General features: G+C 40.0%; 1 protein-coding gene across 3 annotated transcripts; it reads right to left on the bottom strand.

The window, feature by feature from the left end:
- Positions 1 to 8,617: 8,617 nt before the first annotated feature.
- On the bottom strand, positions 8,618 to 22,419 carry LOC148329613 (basic helix-loop-helix transcription factor scleraxis-like). 3 transcript variants are annotated; one of them, XM_088307103.1, is made up of 4 exons: positions 22,053 to 22,419; positions 21,301 to 21,933; positions 20,985 to 21,201; positions 19,215 to 19,312 (listed from the first exon to the last, which is right to left on the bottom strand). In XM_088307103.1, exons 2-4 carry the CDS (start codon positions 21,684 to 21,686, stop codon positions 19,232 to 19,234), a joined length of 684 nt encoding a protein of 227 aa, XP_088163229.1. In that variant the 5' UTR covers positions 21,687 to 21,933; positions 22,053 to 22,419; the 3' UTR covers positions 19,215 to 19,231. The 3 variants fall into 3 exon arrangements, with proteins under 3 accessions (XP_088163230.1, XP_088163229.1, XP_088163228.1); XM_088307104.1 differs by lacking the exon at positions 19,215 to 19,312 and adding an exon at positions 8,618 to 9,160 and having other exon boundaries at positions 21,301 to 22,419; XM_088307102.1 differs by having other exon boundaries at positions 21,301 to 22,419.
- Between the last annotated feature and the right edge of the window lie 1,310 nt (positions 22,420 to 23,729).

Genomic DNA, 23,729 nt, shown 5'->3' with positions numbered 1-23,729 from the left:
GGGGTTCCAAAAATATGTATGGTCGGTTGATTGAACACTCTAAACTGTCCAAAGGTGTCATTGTGAGTGTGAATGGTTGTTCGTCTGTGTGCCCTGTGATTGGCTGGCAACCAGTTCAGGTGTACCCCGCCTACTGCCCGAAGACAGCTGGAATAGGCTCCGGCACTCATGTTACCCTCATGGGGAAAAGCGGCTTGAATAATGGATGGCTGGATAATATGTTATGTGCCGTCACTAGTCTAAACATTGCATTCTGATTAATATTGCGTTTGCAGATTATGGGTTAAACAGCAACATGTAACGACCAATCATGTCTCACCTGTTTTCTGAAGCCGAGCCATGATTGGTCGCAATCTGAGCCCTGAGCATCTGTGATGTCCTTTTCAGTCGACAGCAAATGACCGCCCCGAGAGATGTACAAAACAGGTGAATTTTACTGCTTAACTCATATTCCACAAACGCAATATTAATCAGAATACCGTATTCTGACTAGTGGGGGTGCATAGAACATATTCTTGTTGAGAAATTTTAAGGATTGACTTCCCCTTTAAGTGTAGCGCTGCAATTGTGTCATTGTGCACTGTTAACTTCTTTTTCACAATTTTGCCTATACAGTTAATATTATGTGGAAATACTGTTAAAATGTTTTTGGAATGGCGGTATGATCTTGGATTTCCATTCCATTATTTCCAAGGGGAAAATTTCTTTTGAAACAACATCAAAGGTTATCTGTGACATGGAAGAAATAGTGCACAACCTTGAATGGAGTTCATTTCACTGTATGTCACTTCTGCAACGTAGGTTGGCCTTCCTGATCCGCAAACTACTGCAGTGTCTTTCATCCATTAATTTGTCACAGCTCCAGCTGTTGAGAAATGCGCTAAATAAATAAAGTTCGACTGTATTGTAATAATGCACTATTTCTGCCAGAGTGAAAATTTTTACTTATTGTGGAACTCCAACAAATCTCATTGATCCAAAAGCAACAAAGCAAAATTGAAGCATAATGGCTTGAGGTAACTTTTAAGTATAGGTACAAGCTCACAATGCTATTTAAAAGAGGCTTGGTAAAGCCTCCAACTGTTTTGTTGCTCATCATGAGACAATGAATTCAACGTCTTACATTATTATGAAAGACTGGATATTTTAAATGGTAACAAATAAATTGAAAAAAGTTCATTTGTGTGTTGGAAAAATGTAGATTTATGTTTGTTGCCTGTCTGGCGTCAGTACATCAACATGGTTTTCCAAAGAGCTCTAGCCCGATAGCTGGAAGAAAGATCAAATTGGACTTGCAGTCTACAAGTCAGCATGAATGATTCAACATAATTCTTTTACTTACCAGAGAACATAAAGTCATAGGTTTAACATGTTTAACATGTGATCATTTGGATGGGTAACATTTTTCCATTCAATTTTTTATATTGTTTCATTGTCCAGATTAATTTACCAGCATCTCTTTTACTTCCTCATCAGCCAGATTTCCATGAGGGCATCTTCTTCAGAGACCATTTTATTGTTCAGAAGCCTGCCAATCGTCCACCTCCGGTTCACCTTAGTCCAAAACCGCCCACTGGAAATACGCAACAGCAGTCTGCCCCTCAGCTGATCTGTTTTATTCAATGTTAAAATCAGAGATCATTAGACAGCTAAGCTATATCACAGACCCTGTTAAGTGTGTATGACTGCACAGTCACGCATGTGTCCACTTATTTGTGCATGGAAGTTCATCAGTGTGCAAACTTTCATCTGTGTGCATGTCTGCGTACGTGCATGTGTAGGCGGAGGGGGAATCTGATCTGGTCTATGTGTGGGAGGAACTGGCCCCTTCCCCCCTCTGCTGCCCAGACAGACGGCCTGTTAGAGAGATCAGACTGTCAGACCGACTGAACCAGAAGTCATTAGTACACACGAGACATCAACGCTTTCTTTTAGCATACTCAAAGTCAGTCCACATTGACTGTCTCAACGCCAGGGGCGCTACCAGTGATTTGGGGCCCGAAGAAATAATACCACTATGGGCTCAACCTCTCCAATACCATTAATTGAAAATAGTATTTTCCAAGCCCGTGACGATACACAAATCGAAACTGAAATCACGATACTATATATATATAGTAGATGAATAAATATATAGTAAATGTAATTCATGTAATAATGATAATGATTTTTTCTATTCTAATTATTATATTAGTATTTAGTTGTGAAAACGTCAATCCATCTTTGCATAATCTGAGCCGCTTATTCTCACAAGGGTCGCAGGCATCCTGAAGCCTATCCCAGCCATCTCCAGGCAGGAGGCAGACCGTTGGAATTTTGTCACCAATTAAATGCAAATTAACTAAATATTAACCTTAATTAACTAAAGGTACTCAGTGCATCTTCGTTTTTATATTCAAGAAATAAAATGTCAAATAAAGACTCAACTACTAATCCAAGTTTTGTTCCGGTAGTATCTTCAATTCGCTGGAGTTCAGGAAATAGTCAGATACCTGGGCAACTTTTCATATCCTTGCAAGAACCTGCATCAAAGATGCAGACAGAAAAATGGTGCTTTTCTAAAAATCGGCCCTCACATTTATATGATTCACACGAGACAGATTTGGTTGATTGAAATCTCTCTTCCCCTCGTCTTCCGTCACACGGGTCCAAAGCCCAAGGCCACCATCTGGTCCCGTGGCTTATCCCAAGGCCTAAGGTCCCCGTCTTCTGGGAACCTGCAAAACCGGCAATCTTGTCTGAGTGTGTTTGTGCAATATTCAGATCTCAAATTGTTGTGTCAAATTGTTGTGTCATCATTTGTATATGCAGACTGACTCTGTGTGTGTGTTGCAAATGTGGAGTGCAGGTTATGAACATTCTACAGAATTCAACACATTTAAACTAAGTAATATATGATTATAATATATGAGAATAATATAAACTATGATAAATGTTTTTTTAATACATGCTTAACACCTGCAGCAAATCTGAACCTATTAATGATTGACATTCTATCACGTAAATGCCTTCGCTAATGCTACGAACATAATACAATCCTTCAAGGGTACAATCTGTATTGGTTGCCAGCCAATCACAGAGTCCACAAAGATGAACAACCAGTCTCGCTAACAATCACACCTAGGGTCAATTTAGATGGTCTATGCATAGACCTTCAAGGCATGGAAGGACACTTTGCCCTATTTTTCCAGTCCGGATTGCGTCCGTGACCAGGGCACCCTTTCGTAATCGTCCCTCCATAATTATTGAAAAAAATAAGAATAATAGTTCCCAACTTCAGGCTTCTAATCTTCCCCTTAGATTCCAAACACATTATTGTTTAATTTAACAATCCAAAATGTGAGGTGTAAAGATGAGTGTGAATTGTTGTTTGATTGTATGATCCATGTGACTGACTGGTGACAGTCCAGGTTATTTTATGCCTCTTGCCAAAAGTCATGTCAGATTGGCTCCAGCTCACCCATGCCCCTAATGAGGACTAGCAGTATAGAAAATGAATGGATGGATGACATCATAAAGTCTGATTGATGCTTGATTGGTCAAAACCATGCAAAATATCAATGAGGTGTTGAATGACATTGGGTCAGATTCATTATACTTGCACGAAGGCAAAAAAATAGTGATGTGCTTGTACCCACGATTTGCAGTATGCATATAAACCACAATCCTATTTCCCTCTAAAAGGGACATAGTTAAAAGATGACATTTCACAATAGGTGGAAATTGTCATCATGGTTCAAGGAAAACCACACGTTTTCAAGATATTTTCCACAGGAGTGTCAATGGCCCGTACCATAGTTCCGGTGAAGATACCGTGGTTTGATATGTAGGTGAATGCAAACAATAGGATATTGGACAGGAAACTGGAGGATGAGTACACCTGATCTCACTCCACAGGATGAGTGATTGATAATCAGGTTTCCACATAAGTGGTGTGTGGGTGCGCATGCATGCTGAAAATAGTAACCTGTGCACCAATTTTATTGCGTCATTGTGTATTAGTGTACCAAGCATATTGAAGTTCAATTGCAGTTTCTAGTGGAAAAGTCAGACAAGCTATGACCATGTACAGTAATATTGTTATGCTTTTATTCCGAAGTTATCAACCTTTTAAAATAATGGCCTCAGTCATATTTTGACCAAAAATATTGTTTTTGGGTTTTTTTTCCTCAAACAGCTCCCCAGGATACTGACCACCACTGCTAAAATTGCCTACATGCTTAGTTAAACAAATCATTAACTGTAACCCAGAAATGAAAACATTAACACATATAATATGATCAGTATTTGGTGAAGATTTTCATGTAGTCCGAAAAAAATACAAAAATTACAATTATTTTAGGAAGGAGACGATATGAACAATCAATGTGGTGGCTGGCTTGACCTAGATGGCTTGGCCGCAGGCCAGCAAATGCCACACAAGAAACTCCCTCACAACGGCGGTGGCGGAACACGGCGAGAATGCTGACGAGACTCTGCAGGCAGCTGTGTATCGCCAAGCAGCGCCTTTTGATGGTTCATCAAAATATGTCTCTTTACTTGCCTGTGGTCTAAAAAAGATTGGGAGCGATGCCTTAGAGAATTGCTATGAATTGCACTCAGCAGAAAATGCAGCCCTAATCTGCACGTCAGGCAAATTGATTTTTGAAAATAAAATGGCTAAAAATTAATTTAACCTATTTCTTTGTGTGCTGACATTGTGAGTACAAACCACATTTACAGTTGTTTTCTGTGGACTCAAAAATCATTCCTACCAGGGCAAATTCCCCTCTTTTCTCCACTGTGCAGGAAATAGGAATGTTGCTAAAATGAAGATCACAGTTGGAGGTGGCACATTTTGAAGAAAAATAGTTGGGCGAATGGTCGGAAAGCTCACCAAATACAGCGACAATATGACCTTGTTCACTTGCACTGCCGACACACATGCACATCTAACAAAAAAGTTGGATTCATGAAGGCTATGAGTGTCTTGGCCCGACTTTGCCCAGGCGTGCTTTAAAGCAGTGGTCCCCAATCACCGGTACGCGTCCCGGTCCAAAGTGGAGCGACAAATGCCGAGGACAAAACGCATCCTCAGGCCGGATTCGTGCCGATTTCTATTGCCGGTCCTTCCCTACAGAATGGGCTCCCAATAAATGTGAGACAAGCCCCCTCACTGTCCACTTTTCAAACTCGTTTGAAGACACATTTTTATTCTTTAGCTTTCGACTCAACATGAGACTGTGGCTGTTCTGCTGTTCTTCTGGTGTCTATGGTTTATGTGTTTTAATTTGGGTTCTATTTTCCCGCTAATTTATATCACATCATTTGGAAAGGGCAGAAATGCGCTCTATAAATAAAACTGCATTGTATGAAAGGAAGAACAAACTTGCAATACTTCTGGTTTATTTATTATTCGAGACTTTAAAGTATACGTACATCCATGAGATCAGTGGGTTGAAAGGGAAATGAGTACCAAACAACAACCAATGATGATCATTTGGGAACCACACCAAAATTGTTGCATGCACCACTGGGAATATAGGAAACTCAGCCATCCCTTTCATTTGTGAATTGAATGAGGGTAAAAGTAATTTTCATTCATTTCAGACAGATAATTATTTGTTCCTATGTGTTTTATTTCAAATACACGCTCATATTTCACCTACCGGGACATGAAGCTTTGAATTGAAAATTCTAGCTGTTGAAAAACAACAACACCACACTATGCCCCTCCCTCCACCAAAATTTACACTTGGCACAATGCAGTTCATCAGTACTGTCCTCCTGTTAACTGCTAAACTCATCCATCAGACTGCCAGTTGGAGAAGTATGATTTATCACCCCAGAGAATGTTTATCTACTGATCCAATGCTGTTGAGTCCAGAGAAAGCTGGATGAAGTCACTGCTGAAGCTGTTGCCCATCTATTATAATTGATTTTAAGTGCATTTCTCAAAACAATTTGTACAAATAACAAAACATGGTTTCTTTGGAAAAGCTATTTTATTTCTCAAACTCTTTAGTACAGGCATCACCAAATGGCGGACCGCGGTCCGGATACGGACCGCGCGATGGTTCGGACCGGACCCATGGCCAATCTATGATGATTTTTTTTCAGGGCGCATTCCCAAACGTTGGCGCTGCAATTCTAGATAATACGGAAAAGCCGTCACTGATTTGAGCCAATCAAATCCTTTGTTTACGATCCACTGCCAATTGCGCAGCAGACCGAAAGAGAGTGCTGCTGACAGTATGCCTTGCTAAAAAGTTAGCGAGGTCGATGCGTCTTGTTTTAAATGAATGGACGGAGAAATTTAGTTTTGTTCTGGCTGCAGCCAATTCAAAACCAGTGTGCATCTTACGCTCCGAAACCGTCGCAACATTGCGAAGCGCCACTACGAAACAAAGCACCGCCCTTTTGTGCACAGTTATCCGCTGACGTTTGAGGTGAGCGCACGCAAAAACATCGACTTTGAGTGCAGTACAACAGATTTTTACATCTTCGTTTACATCCCAGCGGCATGCAAACGAATATTCAGTAAAAGTATCATGGATTTTGGGGAAACATAAAAAAACGTTCAAGTGATGGGGAAGTTGTGAAGGAGTGCTTAAATGTGGTTGCGCAAACATTATTTAAAGGAAAACACAAAGGCCAGATGTGTGAAATAATCTACCAAATCCCAATGGCCCTGACTCCGTTCCAACCCAGATTTAAGTCACTGGCAGGGCAGTCACAAACTCATTTTTCTCATTAAGAGAAGTTAAAAACATATTCAAAAGAAAAGGTGGTGTTTTGAATTAGTTTTTCATGAGGACAGCCATTTTTATTGATTGTGTACTGAACATTTTGACCTGTTTTCCTTGGATAATTAGGCTTTCCGTTTTTTATAGGCTGATAACTCTTTCATTTGAAGAAAAAAAGGTAAAAGACGTTAACTCAATGCTTAGCACTTGATATATTTCTGCAGGAGATATTTTACAGTTTTTTTCTGGAAGTGGCAAACTTAAGTTCCTGGAGCCACATTTTCTTAAATGTGAAATAAACGCCTTATATTTGTTTGAGTGGCAAAGGTGTTTAATGGGAACATTGCTAAATATTTAGTATATAAGCACGCTCTGTTGAAAATGACTAAATATTGAAACTATATAAAAATGTGAACATAGGCTAGACATTAAGGGAAGTTGGACTTTGGTTCGGACCTTTTAATTGGAAGAAATTTTAGTCGTGGACCTCTGTGACTTTTAATTGAATACCTCTGCTTTAGTATATTGGCATATAAGTATGAGTAAATAATGGTGCCACTCTCAATATCAGTGCAATCAGAATTCCATTTCTTTCGATCGTATTTTGGTCGACTGGTCGCAGTGCGCTCTGCGTAAAAACGGGTGTAGCTTAATTTTTGTGCTAGCGTAAGTCTAGTCTACCACATTTGGGACCGTATTGCCCCTCTCTGGGCGTTCTGCACATCAAGTTGAGATCATTCAGTGCAAAATTGCTGGTGATAGCCGCTGGCAATCTCAATATATCGACAGACCTCCAGGGCTTCAGAAATCAGAAAGCCCTTTATTGTCATTGTACTCAGTGTGCAACGAGATTAGAGACCTCCCCTCTCCAGTGCAATACAACAGTAATTTAATTCAATATATCAATTATTAATTAAAGATTAAATAATTAAATCTGGGTCCCAACCCTTCACTTGAGAACCTCTGGTATAGACCTCGTTCAGCCACTAAATTGTTGGTTACCAAAATGTGCTAGGCATAATGTCAATGGACACACCCTTGCTACTCAGGAACGCCCACCTTGGTGCAGAACGGTCAGCAAAAGTCCCAAAAAGGCACAGCGAGTCTTGTGCCTGCATGAAAATCAGGACGCGCCAGTCTTTCAATGTGATCAATAAATATGTTAAAATAGAACAGATAGATAGATCGATAGATAGATAGAAAACAAGGTAACAAGTGTTGTGAGCCTACACACCCTGGAAAGTCATCACCACCAAGCCAGTAGCCCTCCAGGGAAAAGGAAGGAAGAGCCAAAGAAGAGGCGGAGAGAGAAAGAGCATGTGGAGAGGTAAGGAAGAGGACAGCAAAGGGACACAGGCAGATGTCCAAGAAGCTATACCTGCAAATTCAATTCCACCTCATCCATCCCTGCTTTTTCCCCCTCTTTTCACATTCCTCTCTGCTCCTCTTATCCGTCTCATCCTGTATCCTTCTGTCTCCCTCAGCTCTGATCTTGCTGCCCCCAAAGAGTAGAAAAGGGAAAAGGGGAGGAAAGACGAGTGAGAGATTGATGTGGGGGGAGGGTGGCTAAAGTACAAGGAGAGGAACCTGAAAATCAAAGTGTACTTTAGGAGGAAGCAATTGTAGCTGCTTATCATACTTTTCAGGATTTTTTTTTCCAATTAAACAGATTGCTAATTTTCTTAATTTCACCACTTACCTCAACACAGAGATTCACAATGAGATGTGACGATTGAAACTGGAAATATGAAAAGTTGTGTGCCACCAAAATATTAATTCAATTTACTCCTGTATACAAAACAATTTATTGACCATCTCGTTTTTTACCAGCACAACATAAAAATATATTCTCAGAAATAAGAAAACCACAACAAGAGTTCCAGCATGTAACCACCATATAATGCCATAAACGTGTGACAAAAGGCAATATTTTGTGCAAGCGACTCTTAATTAATTCTCAAGAAATTGATATGCCTGTTAAATAGCATAGTTTCATATATAATGTTATGTCATAAATATTTATATTACAGTTTACACAGCTTTTGATGCGTACAAATTTGTCTTTCATAGATTTGTGTGTTTTTGTGATCATGTGCCAAGGGCTCTTTACACTCCGTGACTTGTCCCACAATTAAAGGGTCTTCATGGCTTTTATATGCATGTCAAAGAGAGTCTTGAAATGTTGTTTTTCCAAAGTGAAAACACTCAAAAAGTTCCTTAAGAGCACGATAGAAAATGTTACACAGACAGGTTTTGTCAAATTTGTGGAGAGCGTCTGGCGAGAAGTGCTGTAGTACTTGAAGAAAAGTCTCAGAATCACGCATGATGAGTCCTCAAGTTACGATTTTCAAAAACAATAAATCACTGAGAGCGTCGCCCTTTTCTCCATTTGGTTGTTAACTTCGGATGGCCGTCTTCCTGTCTCTGTCTTTGTTCTGCAAGAGAAAGCAACTTTCAGATCATTGTGCACCCAACGCAATGTTCAAAACAAAGTGCAACCAAACATCCTTTTTTCAGAATCACCAATTATGCAGCAGATTCACAACTCCTGTTTTTATTGCTAGAAATTTAAAATTCACAGTTACTCGTGTTTTAAAAATTAAGTGTTAATTGTCCAATTTGATGAATTCAACACACTCATATGAAATAAATTTCAATGTCAAAGAAGAAAGTATTGAAATATGGAAAGGACAGGGAACATTATAAAATTGTGATTCAATTAAGAAATAAAACTACGACTAGATATTCATATACATTATGATAAAAAGATGCATAACATTGTAATAAACATGGTTAAATCATAGGCATAGGACAGAACTATACAAAATACAGTGTACATCCACATTCGTTCTCGATTTAGCTTTAATCAAAAATGATTTACAAATTAGAAACATCGAAGTAATGAGCAGTAACAAATGCATAAATCATGTTTTCAGTGTCGCAGCGGGCTATTCAGTTGCTGCATTCATTTAAGAGCCTCGTTAGGTCATGGCGCTCGAGGTTGGGCTCATGGTGATTTTTCAAACTTCTCAGACTGATATTTGTATTACGTGGACAGATTAATGTGCTATGCCATGAACACATATTGGTAAACGCAACACTAATCTCTCAGTTGTTTTGGCTTCATTTCAGCATACCTTTTTATGTGCACTAAATATGCTAACCCATTATAATATTCACAACCAAACACACACTTTTGACACTGCGTGGTTGCTGTGAAATAGTGGGAAAAAAAGCATCATAATTTTGGAAAGTATTTAAATTGAAAATCATTTTATCTTGTGTGTCGTATGTTTTTAATACCCAAATGTAGCGCTGCGACAAATCCGATAAACTCCTCCGGTGAAAGTGCTCTAAGCTTATGTGACATGATTGAAAGTTCACCTCACAATGTAAAGTTTGAGTTTTTAACGGCAGAATTAACTCTTAAGTGGGTAGCAGAGACTGCTGGCTTCTGATCGAATGTGATTTCCGTCTGACATCATGAGCTGGCATTTGACAGGAGAGTATTCATCTGTGGTATCAGAACAGCGCACTCTTGATTTCCTGGCTGCTGGACCGCTTCTCTATCTGGCCAGGAAAATAACATCACTTTTTCCCTCCCCCTCACTTCTCGGCTACTATTAAACTTTCAAGTAACGCTCGAGGGATTTCAGCAAACGGACTACTGAGTGATATGCAACACATCATCCCTGCTTCGTTTATTGTTTTTCAGGGCTGATGTTTCATAGATTAACTCACAGCTGACAAAAGATATGCTGCCTTTCATAAACAACAGAAATAATATCCAGAGAAAGCTCATTTAATTTGGCTCTAAATGCACTGACGCAGTAATAGTAGGGTTAAACTATCCTTTCTCTCAGGTGAAGAACAAGATGAAAAAGAACTCTTTCTTCTTGGCAATCACCCTCTCCGCCTGTCCTCTTCTGACCCCCCTCTTGGATAGTCTCGACTAACTTTGTGGACCGAGTCTCTTCGCTTCCCACTCATCAGCCCCAACACCTGTTCCACATTTCCTTCCAGACTATGCAAAAAGGTGGAGGTGTTTGGAGAAAAAAAGTCATCTTGGCCGACATCACCAACAGTGGGTAAATGATAGATATCAGGCTAAAATGAGGGGTGAGATTATTGGATTAGGGCTGGAATGTGTCCTCCCACTCACTAAAATGAATTGGGAAATAAAAATCCTTCATTCAGGCAGCTGGATACAGAAACTCATTAAGAGACTTAAATTGTCTGACAGCTGCTTTGTTTACATGCACAAATTGTAAAAGCATCATGTAAAAGCCAATGGGACAAGAACAAATAATAATCACATGAGCTGCTACTTGGCCTTTTGTGTACATTCATCAACAGCAAAGAAAGAGTTAGTGTCATAAATGGATGACTGTCATTGAAAGTCAGAGGTTTTGGTTACACAATGGAAAATTTGCCAAGGGACCCATGTGAGCATTTAAAAATGCTAGAGTGATTAATGGATTAAAGGAATAGTAAAACATAGTGTATATATATATATACACATATATATACACATATATATATATACATATGTGTGTGAGCGTGTGCGTGCATGTGCGTGTGGTTGATTGTTTTTTTTTTGTCCTCTGTGATTGGCTGGCAAACAGTTCAGGGTGTACCCCGCGTGCAGCCTGAAGACAGCTGGGATAGGCACCCAAAGACAAACAACCATTCACACTCACACTCACACCTAGGGCCAGTACAAATACAATTTAATGCTGCATTCCATTGCCCTAAAATTGTGTCTTTAATTTGCTAACATAATTGTACTTCATATGGATGACTGGCTTAGAGATATTCACTGCGTCATAGTAAATTGTGTGGGTCCATTTCACACCTACTTATGGGTGTTTTTTATATATACTAACCAAGTAAGTGGCATATCTGATAATGGATTCAATCACTTCACCATCAACCAAATTAACAACATTGTGGGGAGACAACAGAATGAGGGAAAGTCGCCACATGAATCATATAGTCCTACAATTTGTACAATTATGAATTTACTTCTGACCGCCATCTCTGGTTATTGAGTGACGGTGCCACAGCTGCGGGTGGGGGAGGAGGGCAGTCTAGCTGCGGTGTGACTACTAGTTCAGTCAAAACAGGGGGAGGAGGGTGGAGGGGGACTTTAAGGCTGGGTAGTCAAAACAATCTCTTGAAGACTAATTCCGGCTCAGTCATCTTTCTCTCACCAAACACACACACACACACAAGCTTCCCATTGAAGCCATTTGTCCGACACTAATATGATTACCTGATGATGTTTACTTCAGACATGATATGACCATATTAAAACACTGAGCCAGTATTATTGTTTCATTAAGTTGAAAGATCCTTAATGGGAAGACAGTAAATGCTTACTTATCAATGGCATAATTGAGCTTTAAAATTATTTTCTTGTGAAACTAAACCCAGGTCCCTCTTTTTCTGTGGATTTTCCATGCGTTCCGTCTATTTCCCTGTGTTAATCCATCCTGTCAAATGCAAACATCTAATTCAACTCCTGGCGGCAAAAAGAGAGGAATAAAAAAAAGTATGGAAAATATGGCCCAGGCTCTGTAAATCATATATGGAGATTGGTATCCAAGCATGAAATAAAATAAAATGTGTTCATATGCCGTCAGTTCAAGGAGTGAGCTATAGTACTGTTTATACAAATTAGCACTCGGAGTGTCTCATACATGCAGTAATTGCCTCCATAAAGATTCATCCACCTGACAGGAGATTAGATTAAAGGCTCACATCTAAACAGTTCAGCAAAGTAGACGTCGCAAGTGAAGTAACACACGAGCTTAGCCTCACTCTGCCATTATGTGGCTTTGATACATTAGACATGCATTTCACACTCACTGTGGTTTGCAAATAAGCATCCTCGTGGCTTCTGAAAAACACTGGGTTAGTTTTTGGGTGCTTAATCCACCACATGTACAACTCCACAGTTTAATATGATGTTATAATTCACAAATTAAGATGGGCATTATGTGTCTGCCATGGTCAGTCTTCTTAAGTAGATGGTTATAAAACCACATCTATTTATCTAAATATTGAGCTGAGACTCGAGTAAAAACATTAATCTAAGACATTAGAGCAGGTGTGGGCAAACTACGGCCCGGGGGCCACATGCGGCCCAGTAAACGTTTTAATCCGGCCGCCAAACTTGAAAAAAATTAAATGAATAAACCTTGTTAATGTTTCTAAATACTGTGGTGTGTCAAACACAGATATTTTATTGTAATGCTTTTGTTCATTTTCATTTAAAATTAAATGCATTTTTTTTCTCAGATGAGGTGAGGTTACCAAAACACTCCATCCATCTCCTGGTCCGGCCCCTCTGTCAGATTTTTTAACCCATTGTGGCCCACCAATCAAAAAGTTTACCCACCCCTGCATTAGAGGCTTTGTAATTAATTTTGATCGATTGCGTTTAATCATATAACATTATTTAACATTTTAATTTAGTGGAAAACTGGATAAAATAACAAAAACAAAAACATATTTGAATATTTTTAACTTTGGAAAAATGCATTTGATTGCATTCCATTTCAAAAGAGTAGCAAAACAAATCACAGGCCAGAATTTAACAGTCCAAAAGTCAAAGTGCCATTCCCCAGAGCAATATTGCCTTTCAATGTTTTTTCCATGACAGTTGAAAAGTTGGTTCCCGTCACTGCAGCACATTTTCAACCCGTTTATCTTCTCCAACTAATAGTGGACGACTGTCCATAGCAATCCACTTTACAAATGAATATGCATGTTTGATCGAGTTTGCAGCTCCCGGGTGGCTTCTGCGCTTGCTGCAACAGGCATTCATTTCAATGCTACCGGCCACAGATCTGAATTCACCTTATTCCTACGCCCCGTGAGCCTTTGCATGAATTATGCACACGTCTTCCTGAATGAAACAAAAGCAGCATAATTTTTACATGTTAACACTTTCTATCACACTTACAGACTTAAGCATTGTGGGAGCGACAGTTGTTGCAGCTTCAAAGAGAAAACATTTTCAATTCCACTTTGAGTTTTGTCGCATGTCGACAGTCCTCAGCTCCGAACCCAAATCATAAAGCACCGCTCTGTCCAAGTGACTTCAACTATAGCGGTGAAACGGGATGTTATATTGCTTGCTAATTCAACTGAGGATTCATTCAATGCCATTTCAGCAGCAAACATTTTTCGATTGCACTTGCACTGAGTGCACATGCTCCACACTACAGACTCATATATAAGCTCACACGGCCTTGTCCTCACTCCCGTTCCTTGTCTTCTCTTCTGGGATCTCACCCCGCCAAAGTCCACGTCACACACGGCGGTAACCGTGCGCTCCACTGAGCACTCCATCTCTCAATTGTCATGTAAAACATCAGTTAAATTACACATGCTAATTGCCAAATGGGCCAGTGAAAAACTATTAAACCCAGACATTGTCATGAATTTATAAGCTTCCCAGACAAGGTGAAATTAAGTAGACATGTCCGGGTCAAAGATGGCGCTTGGTTACCGAGAACATTTGAAAAAAGGAACAAAAAAAGGTGATTTATTCCCTGTTCCCCCGTTGGGACTATACAACATTGTGAGTATTCCGCACAATGTGCAGGCATCCTTGTTATTTTTGGTTTTCATGACATTTGTAAGCATGAAATGTGCTGACACTTTGTTCCTACTGAGGGTTGTGCACGCAGCTCAAAGAGGCATATTGCATCTACCTATACTTCTAATCTATGGAACGAGACAGTTGAAGCGCTCCGGTGGGACGGAAACTGCTTTTTGCACAATTTGCACTAAAACACATTTTTAACAAAGCTTCCATCAGGTATTTGTATTTTAATTTTTTTTTGTATCCTCTACGTTATAGTAACATGGCCAATTTCTCTGTTTAGGTAGCCGAACTGAGCTCCAACGTGTCTGGAATGGGTGTACCAGCAGTAGGTGCACTCACAAATGTTCCCTCATTGTTTGAAACACAAACTATGATTAAAATGATCATCAAAAATCTATCTGTCTATCTATCTTGTTTTTCCAAAACGTAAATGTGTTATTGTCTGTTAAAATATTTTTCTATAGTCTCTAATGAAATGGAGAGAACTATTTACAAATGTAGACATAATATAGGAATATGTCTGTATTGTGTGTATTTTAAATACAATACTATTACTAATACTTTTACTACTACTACTATAAATAATAATAATAATAACAATAAAATTAATAATAATAAAAATCCTCATGCATTCATCTATTGATTTTTTTGGTAATTATTATTTTTGTTGGAGGGCATGTGTCAAAAAACGTTCCCCCTTGAGAGTGAATGACAAGAAAATGATAGTTTTACTAATAGCTTTTGTTAGTTATATGACCCGGCTTCATCTGTTGCTGTTAAATTGGGCTTTAACTGGTTCCATCTGTGCTGAGAACATACAGGCAGGTCCACGCATGACGGCACCAAGTCACACGCACTGATCAAGGCAAACACACACACACGCCGGTTGTGGGCAAGAATATATGTGAAAATTGCCACTCCTATATTAGCCACCTTCGATGCACCTCATTAGCATCAGTTAAAATTAGAGGTAAAGTGGCAACGGCAGCAGTATCAGCAAATGAGGGTAATTTAGTTTTCATCTATGACCTTGAAATGTCTACTTTCATGCATACAAGTGATGTCATGCTTTTTTCCACCCAAAACAGACTAATAACCAAATGACTGTAAAAACCACAGTCATTAGTGTGCTCCTAAAAGTGCTATCCATGCAGTTAGACTCTCATAGACGCATGCTCCATTTGGTCTCCAGAAAGAAGCAAAGTGGAGTTTAGCAAGAAAAAAAAAAAAAAGCTAACTGTCCAAACTGTAGGACAAATGGCAGGCTGATTATCCCACTGAGTCTATGGCTATTTCTCTCCCTTGTTTTCTCTCCCTCTCCATGTGTGTTTCCACAACTTCCTGCACGCCATTAGTTAGGACGTGTTGAAAGGGCTGTCGTGATCCAGGCCTCCTTAACTGAGTAATCATATAGGGGTTTTTGGATGTCTCGAAAGCAGCAATGAACTGCTGTCTGGCTCTGGAAGAAAAACGAGGAGACTCGGAATGACATGGTTTTGATCAAGTCTGTTGCGTGCTGCACACTGTGCCCAATGAGTGCGTGGTTAGGCGCACAGACTTGCTTGTGGGTGTGTGTGCGTGTGTGTGTCTCATAAGGGTGTGAGCAGGAGGGAGTTTTTTTTTTTTTTTTTTAAACAGAGCACTTTCCAGGCTTCTTTAACGTCACCATCAAAGCTTAACGTCAATGTGTTTCTAATAGTAGCAGCTGAATTAAGCACTGGCTGTACGGGCCTCAGTGCAGGATAAATCATTTTCTGAACAATTAGCTCATTTGTTGCTCTGTACCGGCAATGACTTCCAGACTCGGAGAGTAAGTGTGCGGTGTACGTGCATGTGTGTGTGCCATACGAGCATGTTACCTACTAAAGTTGAATCGTGGTGTCACCGAATACACACTCATATGCCTTCAGTGTCATTAACAATAGTAACCCTGATTCACCAAAATGATGGGCCTGATGAACAAATCCACAAAAAAGAGGTAATTTGCTTTCCAGCTGTGCTTTCGTTCTGCTCAACAACACACATTAGTTACAACGAATAGACTTTTAATTGTAATTAAAAAAGTTGAACAAATCTGGAACAGTGAATATTACTATTTCCACAATCAGAGTAATGGCATTCCTAAACTTTTTTTTTTTCTGAACATTTACAGAAGATTCTTAAATGAACTTTATGAATGAATTTGAAATAATGTGTGAAAATGCCTGAATGGCAAGTTTCAGTGACTTGAAATTATACTCTTCGTGCTTTGGGCCAGATGATGTGGCCTAATTTGTGCAGGCAATCGGTAAAACAAATGTTTCTTTTTTTTTCTTTTTTTTTTATCTGCTGCATGAAAATGATGAATTCAACTCAAGAGCTAATGCAAAATACAGTGGACCGCATGCTGCAAGGTTGCAATTTCTTGGCATTTTGTATGAATGTCTCCATCGGTAATGGAGATACAGTAAAGTTTTAAAAGAACGTCAATATTGATAACAGGCGAACAACGCATCCCTAAACTTCAGCGACAAAATTTACAACCTAGAAAGGGAGTTGCCACGAATGAAACATTTCAGTTGTGACATCATAAACTGCCATATCAGAATAAAAAGTGGTTATCAATTCATGTTAATAATACGAAAAACAAACTTTAGTGATATACAGTAGTATGCAGAGTGAAGGCATGTTACATCACTTTTGGCATTTATGTTTGTACTTTGTAAAAGGACATTGTATACTATTATGTTTATTATCACTGCCGCCATATTAATAATAATAATAATAACAATAATACATTAGCTTTATACTTTGAATCAGAGCATAGACCCACCCCATTTCCAGTTCTGTTTGTTTTTTTTAATCACATTTCTCCTTATTGCTATCTCTAGTAGCTTTTCTGTGGTGAACGTCTGTCCAAGTACCACAAAAAAAGCTAAAACAGCAAAGCAAAAGCAAAAGACTGTTGGAATTAAAACTTTAGATGCACAGTAAACTACGACAAAAGCACAAAGAAGACACAAAAATTGGAAAAAGGAATTGATGTGGTTGGTGAAAAGCGGAGTGACCGCTGAGATGAAAATCAGCGACTAAAAGAGAGTACTCAGGACACCAAGTCTCCATTCACCTCTTATTCCCCCCCGATACAGTATCACCCGCTCCGACTCGGCCATGGAGCACACTTAAATGTGTCTTGGATTCTGTCAATCAAACTTAACCCCCTCAAACACCAGATGGTTCTGGGCTTCCTTCTTTCACTCTATGAGAAATAGCAGAAGTGCTTATTCCATTTTGGCAGCTATGCGACTTTCAATATTTTCACTGCTGAGACATGGGATAGGATACAATTATATGGTTTGTTTGCTGTGCTGTATTATAAAGGGGCGCATGAAATAATGCTGTCATGTGAGCGAAAGCCCGGGGGAATATTGTTGTCAGCTAAAGAGACCCGCACTATTGTCATAAGTGTCATAAACTAAATGTGTCAACCTTCAGTGTTGCAATGGATGACTACATTACGATTAATACGTGCACTCATTTATTTGGAGTCATTTTGCAGCGCACACGTTGCTGCTGATAGAACTTAGTGGCACATTGTTGACTGTTTTACTCGACATTTGGTAATTGTCAATCATTTTTGTTCGGAGCACCTGCATGAATAAATACATTTGGAGACGAAGGCTACAGAGTAGTAGTAGTAGTTTTAGTGATTATCATTTTAATGAATATAATCCGATTAGATACACCAAAACCGATAATTAATCAACAACACATGTTTTTGCATTTCGGGACTGACTGGAGCCTAAAGGTGCTTCTTACATTTTTCTCTATTAATGGTTCTCTCCTAAATTGTGCTGATTTGCACAACTGCAATGAACTGAAAACAAAGCGATATTAAACGTTCACTGACAGCATCAATCAAACCTGACCATGACTGTCTTTGTGAAGGCCGAATTTGAGAAACAGTTGTAGTGGATCTCAGTAGAATATGAAGGCATGAAAAGAGAAATGTCTACAATAATATTAACAAAACAACAATTATAATAATTACTTGGAATCGTATTATATCTTCCAAGGGTTCTAATAATACTACTGAAAACATGCTGCATTTTGAGAACAGTGAAGAGGATTTACAAGGATTAGTTTAAATGGACATAATTTTATTTCATTTTACACTACATTCCCTATAAAAACTATACATCATTTAAATTATGAACGTTTACATGACACTACCATCAAGCACAGCAGTGCAGCGTAAACGTGCACATGCCATAAAAGCACACACCTTCCTCAAGGTCGAATGGTTCTCAGTCCATCTAACCAGTTTGATTTGAAAATAATGACACAGTTGTACCACTCAATGTCTGTAGGCGGTGGTAATGCAAAGAGCTACACCAAAGTGTTTTTTTCTTTTTTTTTTTTTATAAATAACTGCAGCTGCTGCTACTAGGTCTCGTGGGCCACTACCCCCAATACAAGCAGACTAACTGCAAAAAGCAAAAAATACAAACACTCGACAGCCAAGTATAAGTGATATTTGTTATTATTAATAAATGACAATTAAAAGGTAACCTCTGTCCATATGTTTGAGGTAATTACCAGGACAGTGGTGGTGGAAGCAACTATGCAAAAATAACAGTCAAAATAACTCTGTAACGGTGTAGCATTTTTTAGAATGGGTATACTTGAGTGTACGGTGATTATTGCTGGCACCTGAACAGTGCCCCACATGAACACGTAAATTCATGTCCAGCATACAAAAGGCTAACAGGAAACAGAAAAATGTGGCTGAGGTTGATGCTCTGGAGACACAGAAGTTTCAAAGCAGCTTTCTACCCAGCATGCATTTCCAGATCCATCATGCATCAGCAGCAGCGAGTTGACAGCAGCAGATCGTTTTACACAGCTCCTACTGACAGCGCTGACCTCCACCCGGCTGATCGATATGCCGACGCAGGGGTGAGTGAATGAGAGAAGCTTGGGGAACGGTCTTGAGAAAAGAAGTGAAATGGAGACGAAGGTGAGTAGTGGGCACGTGCAAATAAAAGGAAGGCATGAAGGAGATAGTGGAAGGTTGGAGGTCAAGTCATGTTAAAGGCAACTTTTAGTCGATACCATTCTTAACTAAACGTAGACTCAAATTTGGTTTTGGCTGTACACCGCATTGCTTTCAAACCTGCCAAGTCAAATAATTGCAAAAAAACAGTAAGAAAAAAAATGAAGTAACGCCAGAGAAAATGCGTGTCAAAAGATTTTTGCGGTGTTAACATTTCTCAATGGAACAGTACATTACTTCGTCCGGTTAAATTTAAATAAAATTACGATCGCGAAATACTGGCCGAGTAGTTATATTACAGATTTCAGTTTTTTTTTTTTGTTGTTGTTTTTTTTTGCAGGTCTGTGCTTACTGTAATGGGTTTGAAAATTTCATCTGACCACAACATTTTTGAATGACCTTGAGGTTAAACATTCAAATTTTTCCTAAGCGACTGTTTGGAAGGCAAGTGTTGGGTTTAGATATCGAGGATATCTCTAACTTTAACTCACATAGGTGCGGAGGAGGGGGAAACGTACCGCTGAGATTCAGGTTATCCCTCAACAAAAGGGTGTCTGGGTTTAGACAGTGAGGAGAGTATTGGCTTTCACACACTGCTAGGCCAAGGGGGGAGTCTGCCAGATGTCAGCTCCTTACTCATAAATCCTGCTAAATGGGCAACGTCCAGATTAGAGAGGCAAAGCCGAGTGACTGGATATCGCCGCTCTATCACTTTTGCTACTGATGTCAAATGGGATTTGTGTGAAATTCAAGGTACATATTTGCATTTCTGTTTTCACAGCCCAAAAGCGTGCTCTCCATCCTACCATCCAATGTATCTTCTGAATCAATTAAATGTACATTAAAACTGAACTATGAATAGTTTATCGCAGTTGTTTTAAGATTTTGTTAGTTTTTGTCTTCTTCCTGAATTTGAGTTTGAATTGATAAGATAAGCTAAGCTGAATGAGAAAGTACAATATGTGTTATATATTGGAAAAAATATCGCATCCTTGCCAGCTACATTCTTCATTATGTCAGGTCAGCCATGACTAAAACTTTCACTTTTACGATGACATCCATACATTCTTGAATAGTCTGCTCTGCCATGTCAGTTTTAAATGACTAATTTAAACAAGAATATTAAAGAAAAGAATTTTCACTGATGTCTTTTTCTTCTTAAAGACATGTCTGCGACAATTTCTGTTGATCTGATTCATCCTTCAACTGTGAATTACCGTTGTTCGACGTTTGTGCGGTGGTTCTGTAAACCACGGCGATCCTTCAAGGCACCTGCCTAACTAAAATTAAGTCCCAGCAGTAAGATTTCACACAGCTGTTCAACCCAAAAGCAGACTTTAAAGTGTTTCTGCTTTTAATGTCCCACTGTGCCAATCAGGTTTATAGGCTCCATCATTGATCTCGCATCAGTTTTAAACACCTTAGTGACCTTCAACCAGTGCACTGTTGCGACCATATGTTACAGTTTGGGGGGAGTTCAAAAATGCTATTTTTATATAATTTCGAGTGCACTCTCATTTGGGTATCTTTGCCATTTTGTATTTACAGAACTGGATAATGACAGTTTCAACAACTTTTTTTTTTGTTATTTTCTTGATTTGCTCACCATTTTTCTCTGGTTGCTGAGGCAGAACGTACAGATGTGCTTGGGCTGGCCTGATTGGTCAGATCCTCGATTGGGGGAGGAGTTGACGTGGAAGAACGGCGGCGATGGAGCGTGGCAGGGCTGTCCATCATGAAGCCCCTCACCCAGGAGCAAAACGTTCCCCAGATGACTGATGTAGCTGCTGGCCAAGCGAAGAGTCTCGATCTTTGAAAGTTTCCTAGTGTTTGAATCAAAGCAACATTATCACAATGTCTAAGCGAACCATGAATCAACGTTAACGTGTTTGTCTAATTGTGTTTGTGGGTGTTTTGTGTACCTGTCTGCAGGCTCAGTGGGGATGAGCGTGCGTAGCGCCGTGAATGCCGTGTTGACAGAATTGGTTCGATCCCTCTCGCGAGCATTGGCTGCTGTCCTTTGACGGATTTCAGTGGGGGGGGATGAGCCAGGGGGTCCCAGCCTCCCTAGAACAGCCTCGACCGCTGCTGTGCCCGCTGCTCCCATGCACAGCTTTCTCTTCCGGCTCATCTTGATGTGAAAGGCAGAAGGCGACGAGGATAGGCGATAGGCCGCCGAATTGGTAGAGCGCTCCTCTGAGCCTGAGCCTGAGCTGCCATTGTCATCATCGTCTTCGGAGAGGAGAGCGATGTCGCCGTACAAGAAGCGGCCTGCGGGAGATGCCGTGCGCAGCATTGCGAAAGTCATCTTGAATGCCACAAGTCAATTCCTGGAGCCTCTTTTTGACAGGTTTGTTGAAGGGAAACTATTTGGTAGACACTTAATTGGCTAAAAGTGGCCAACCAAGAGAAAATTGGCTCAATGACTTTTGTTTTTTATAACAGCGGTGTGTCTACCAAGTGATGCGAAAACTTCAATGCAACAGGTGGCCGCAGCTTCCAGGATCCTCTTCTCTTCACATCCCAAGAATCATTTCGTAAATGACTTAAATCCTCTGGAAGAAAGTTTAGTTATAATGGCACACTTAAGTCCCCACACGTGTGTTGTTGATTTGCTTCAAGCAACCTTGAAGTCAATTTGGCTGCTTCAGTCCCGACTACAAAAATGACTCACCGCCTGTGGCAGCAGTTTGTTTCCCTCTCTCTCTCTTTCTCTTTGCTGCTGTGCTCCACGTGTGCCTGCTGTCTGAGTGTTTCCGTCTGCCTCAGGGTTTATAGCCAGTGGGAGGACCTAAAGACTCCCCTGCTCCTCCTTCCGAGAGGCGCGGGTCCCTCTGCTGACGTCCAGAAGTAGGCCAGAGAGACCGGAGGCAAGAGGCAAACTATAGGCAGGAGTTTGTTTTGGCTGCACACCAGAAGCTTACGGGGGGATTCCATGCACCCTTTAACGCAAGCTGCATCGCTCTCGTTTACTCTGTGGCTTTGGTGCCCACTGACACTCATTTCTATCAATGAGTGGATACAACAGTAATGCGTCTCTTCTGGACAAGGCAAACAGTGGCTAGATGAAAGACAAACCTCAGTTAGTAGTAGTTTGCATGTGACTAAGAACATATACACTGTACATATCAACAAAGTGCATACATTCTGTTTCCACAAGTTCAGTCCAGCTCACCAATGGAACGTTTTGGCAAAGTTGACCACATCTAGAAGGGTTCTCACTGCTGGGCAGTGATTTAAGTGAGCCGATAAGCAGCAGAATGCAGTACCAGCGCTTCTCTCAATTTTCGCCTTGAGTGTACCAGCTGACTTATTACTGCGTCCAGGGACTAAAAAGCAGGATTTTTTTTTTCTGCCTTCGGAAACAGTTTATGCAGCGTGTGTGTACCGTCCAGAAAGCTACAATCATACTCATGATGTCACATGCCACCAACGCAAAGCATAACAAATAGATTGAGGCTCTTATTTTGAAAGTGGCCCGCGTCATGGCGTTTTATTACTGTTTATGTACTTGACCTGTGACTCAGTTCCATAAACCAATCCAAACTGAGTTTTTTGATCCATTGCGCCAATAACTGGTCCATGCCACACGCCTGTCCCTCATGAGTCGAGTGTGTGGCAGGAAAAGGATGAAAACAGTTGACTCCCTCAATGTTTGTGTGGCTCCAAAAGGGCCCAAAGGCAACCTGGACTGGTGAAGAAACGGGTGATGACGATGGCCAGCTAACAGAAATGTTAGCACTTCTGATTCACTTGTTGCGAGGGATGACAATAATTGCACAGAACAAAAATGCCCAAACTGCTGGCTAGTTGACCAAATAAGATATTAATGAACTTTTCATTTATTTATTTATTTATTTTTAAATCATATTATCTATTTCGTCTTGTGAGCATAAGCGGTGCGGTGAATGGATTGATGACTTGGAGGCGTGACAGGTTTCTCCAAATCCTCGATTTCATTTGATTTTCGATTTTAGAGTTACGACCGCAACTCTGTACAGGATAAGCGGCGTGGATAATGACATGACAGTGTTACGATTCACTTTCATTTTCTATTTTTTACAGCACAGATGCCTGTGCCATATTTAGACTGGTTGGATTTAGTCTTTGAACTTTGTAGCGTAAATCTACATATAAGTAATGCAATTTCCATTATTTTGATCTATTACATTAGAGGCACTAATGGACAAATTTAAATAAGCTGTTTGGAAAATAAAACGAACAATTTTGTATTCACAAAAGCACGCAAGCAAGAGCGGCTATAACCTCCGGTGTCACGCCTCCTTTATTTACGTTGCAGGGCTCTAAACTAACCTTTTTGTACCTGTTGCACTGGTGTGCCCGACATTTT

This window comes from Idiotropiscis lumnitzeri, chromosome 10, assembly GCF_059441095.1.
Source record: "Idiotropiscis lumnitzeri isolate Australia: NSW breed Sydney's pygmy pipehorse chromosome 10, RoL_Ilum_1.0, whole genome shotgun sequence".
NCBI lineage: Eukaryota > Metazoa > Chordata > Actinopteri > Syngnathiformes > Syngnathidae > Idiotropiscis > Idiotropiscis lumnitzeri.
Note: the sequence above shows the minus strand (reverse complement) of the source record. Positions and strands in the feature narration are given on the sequence as shown.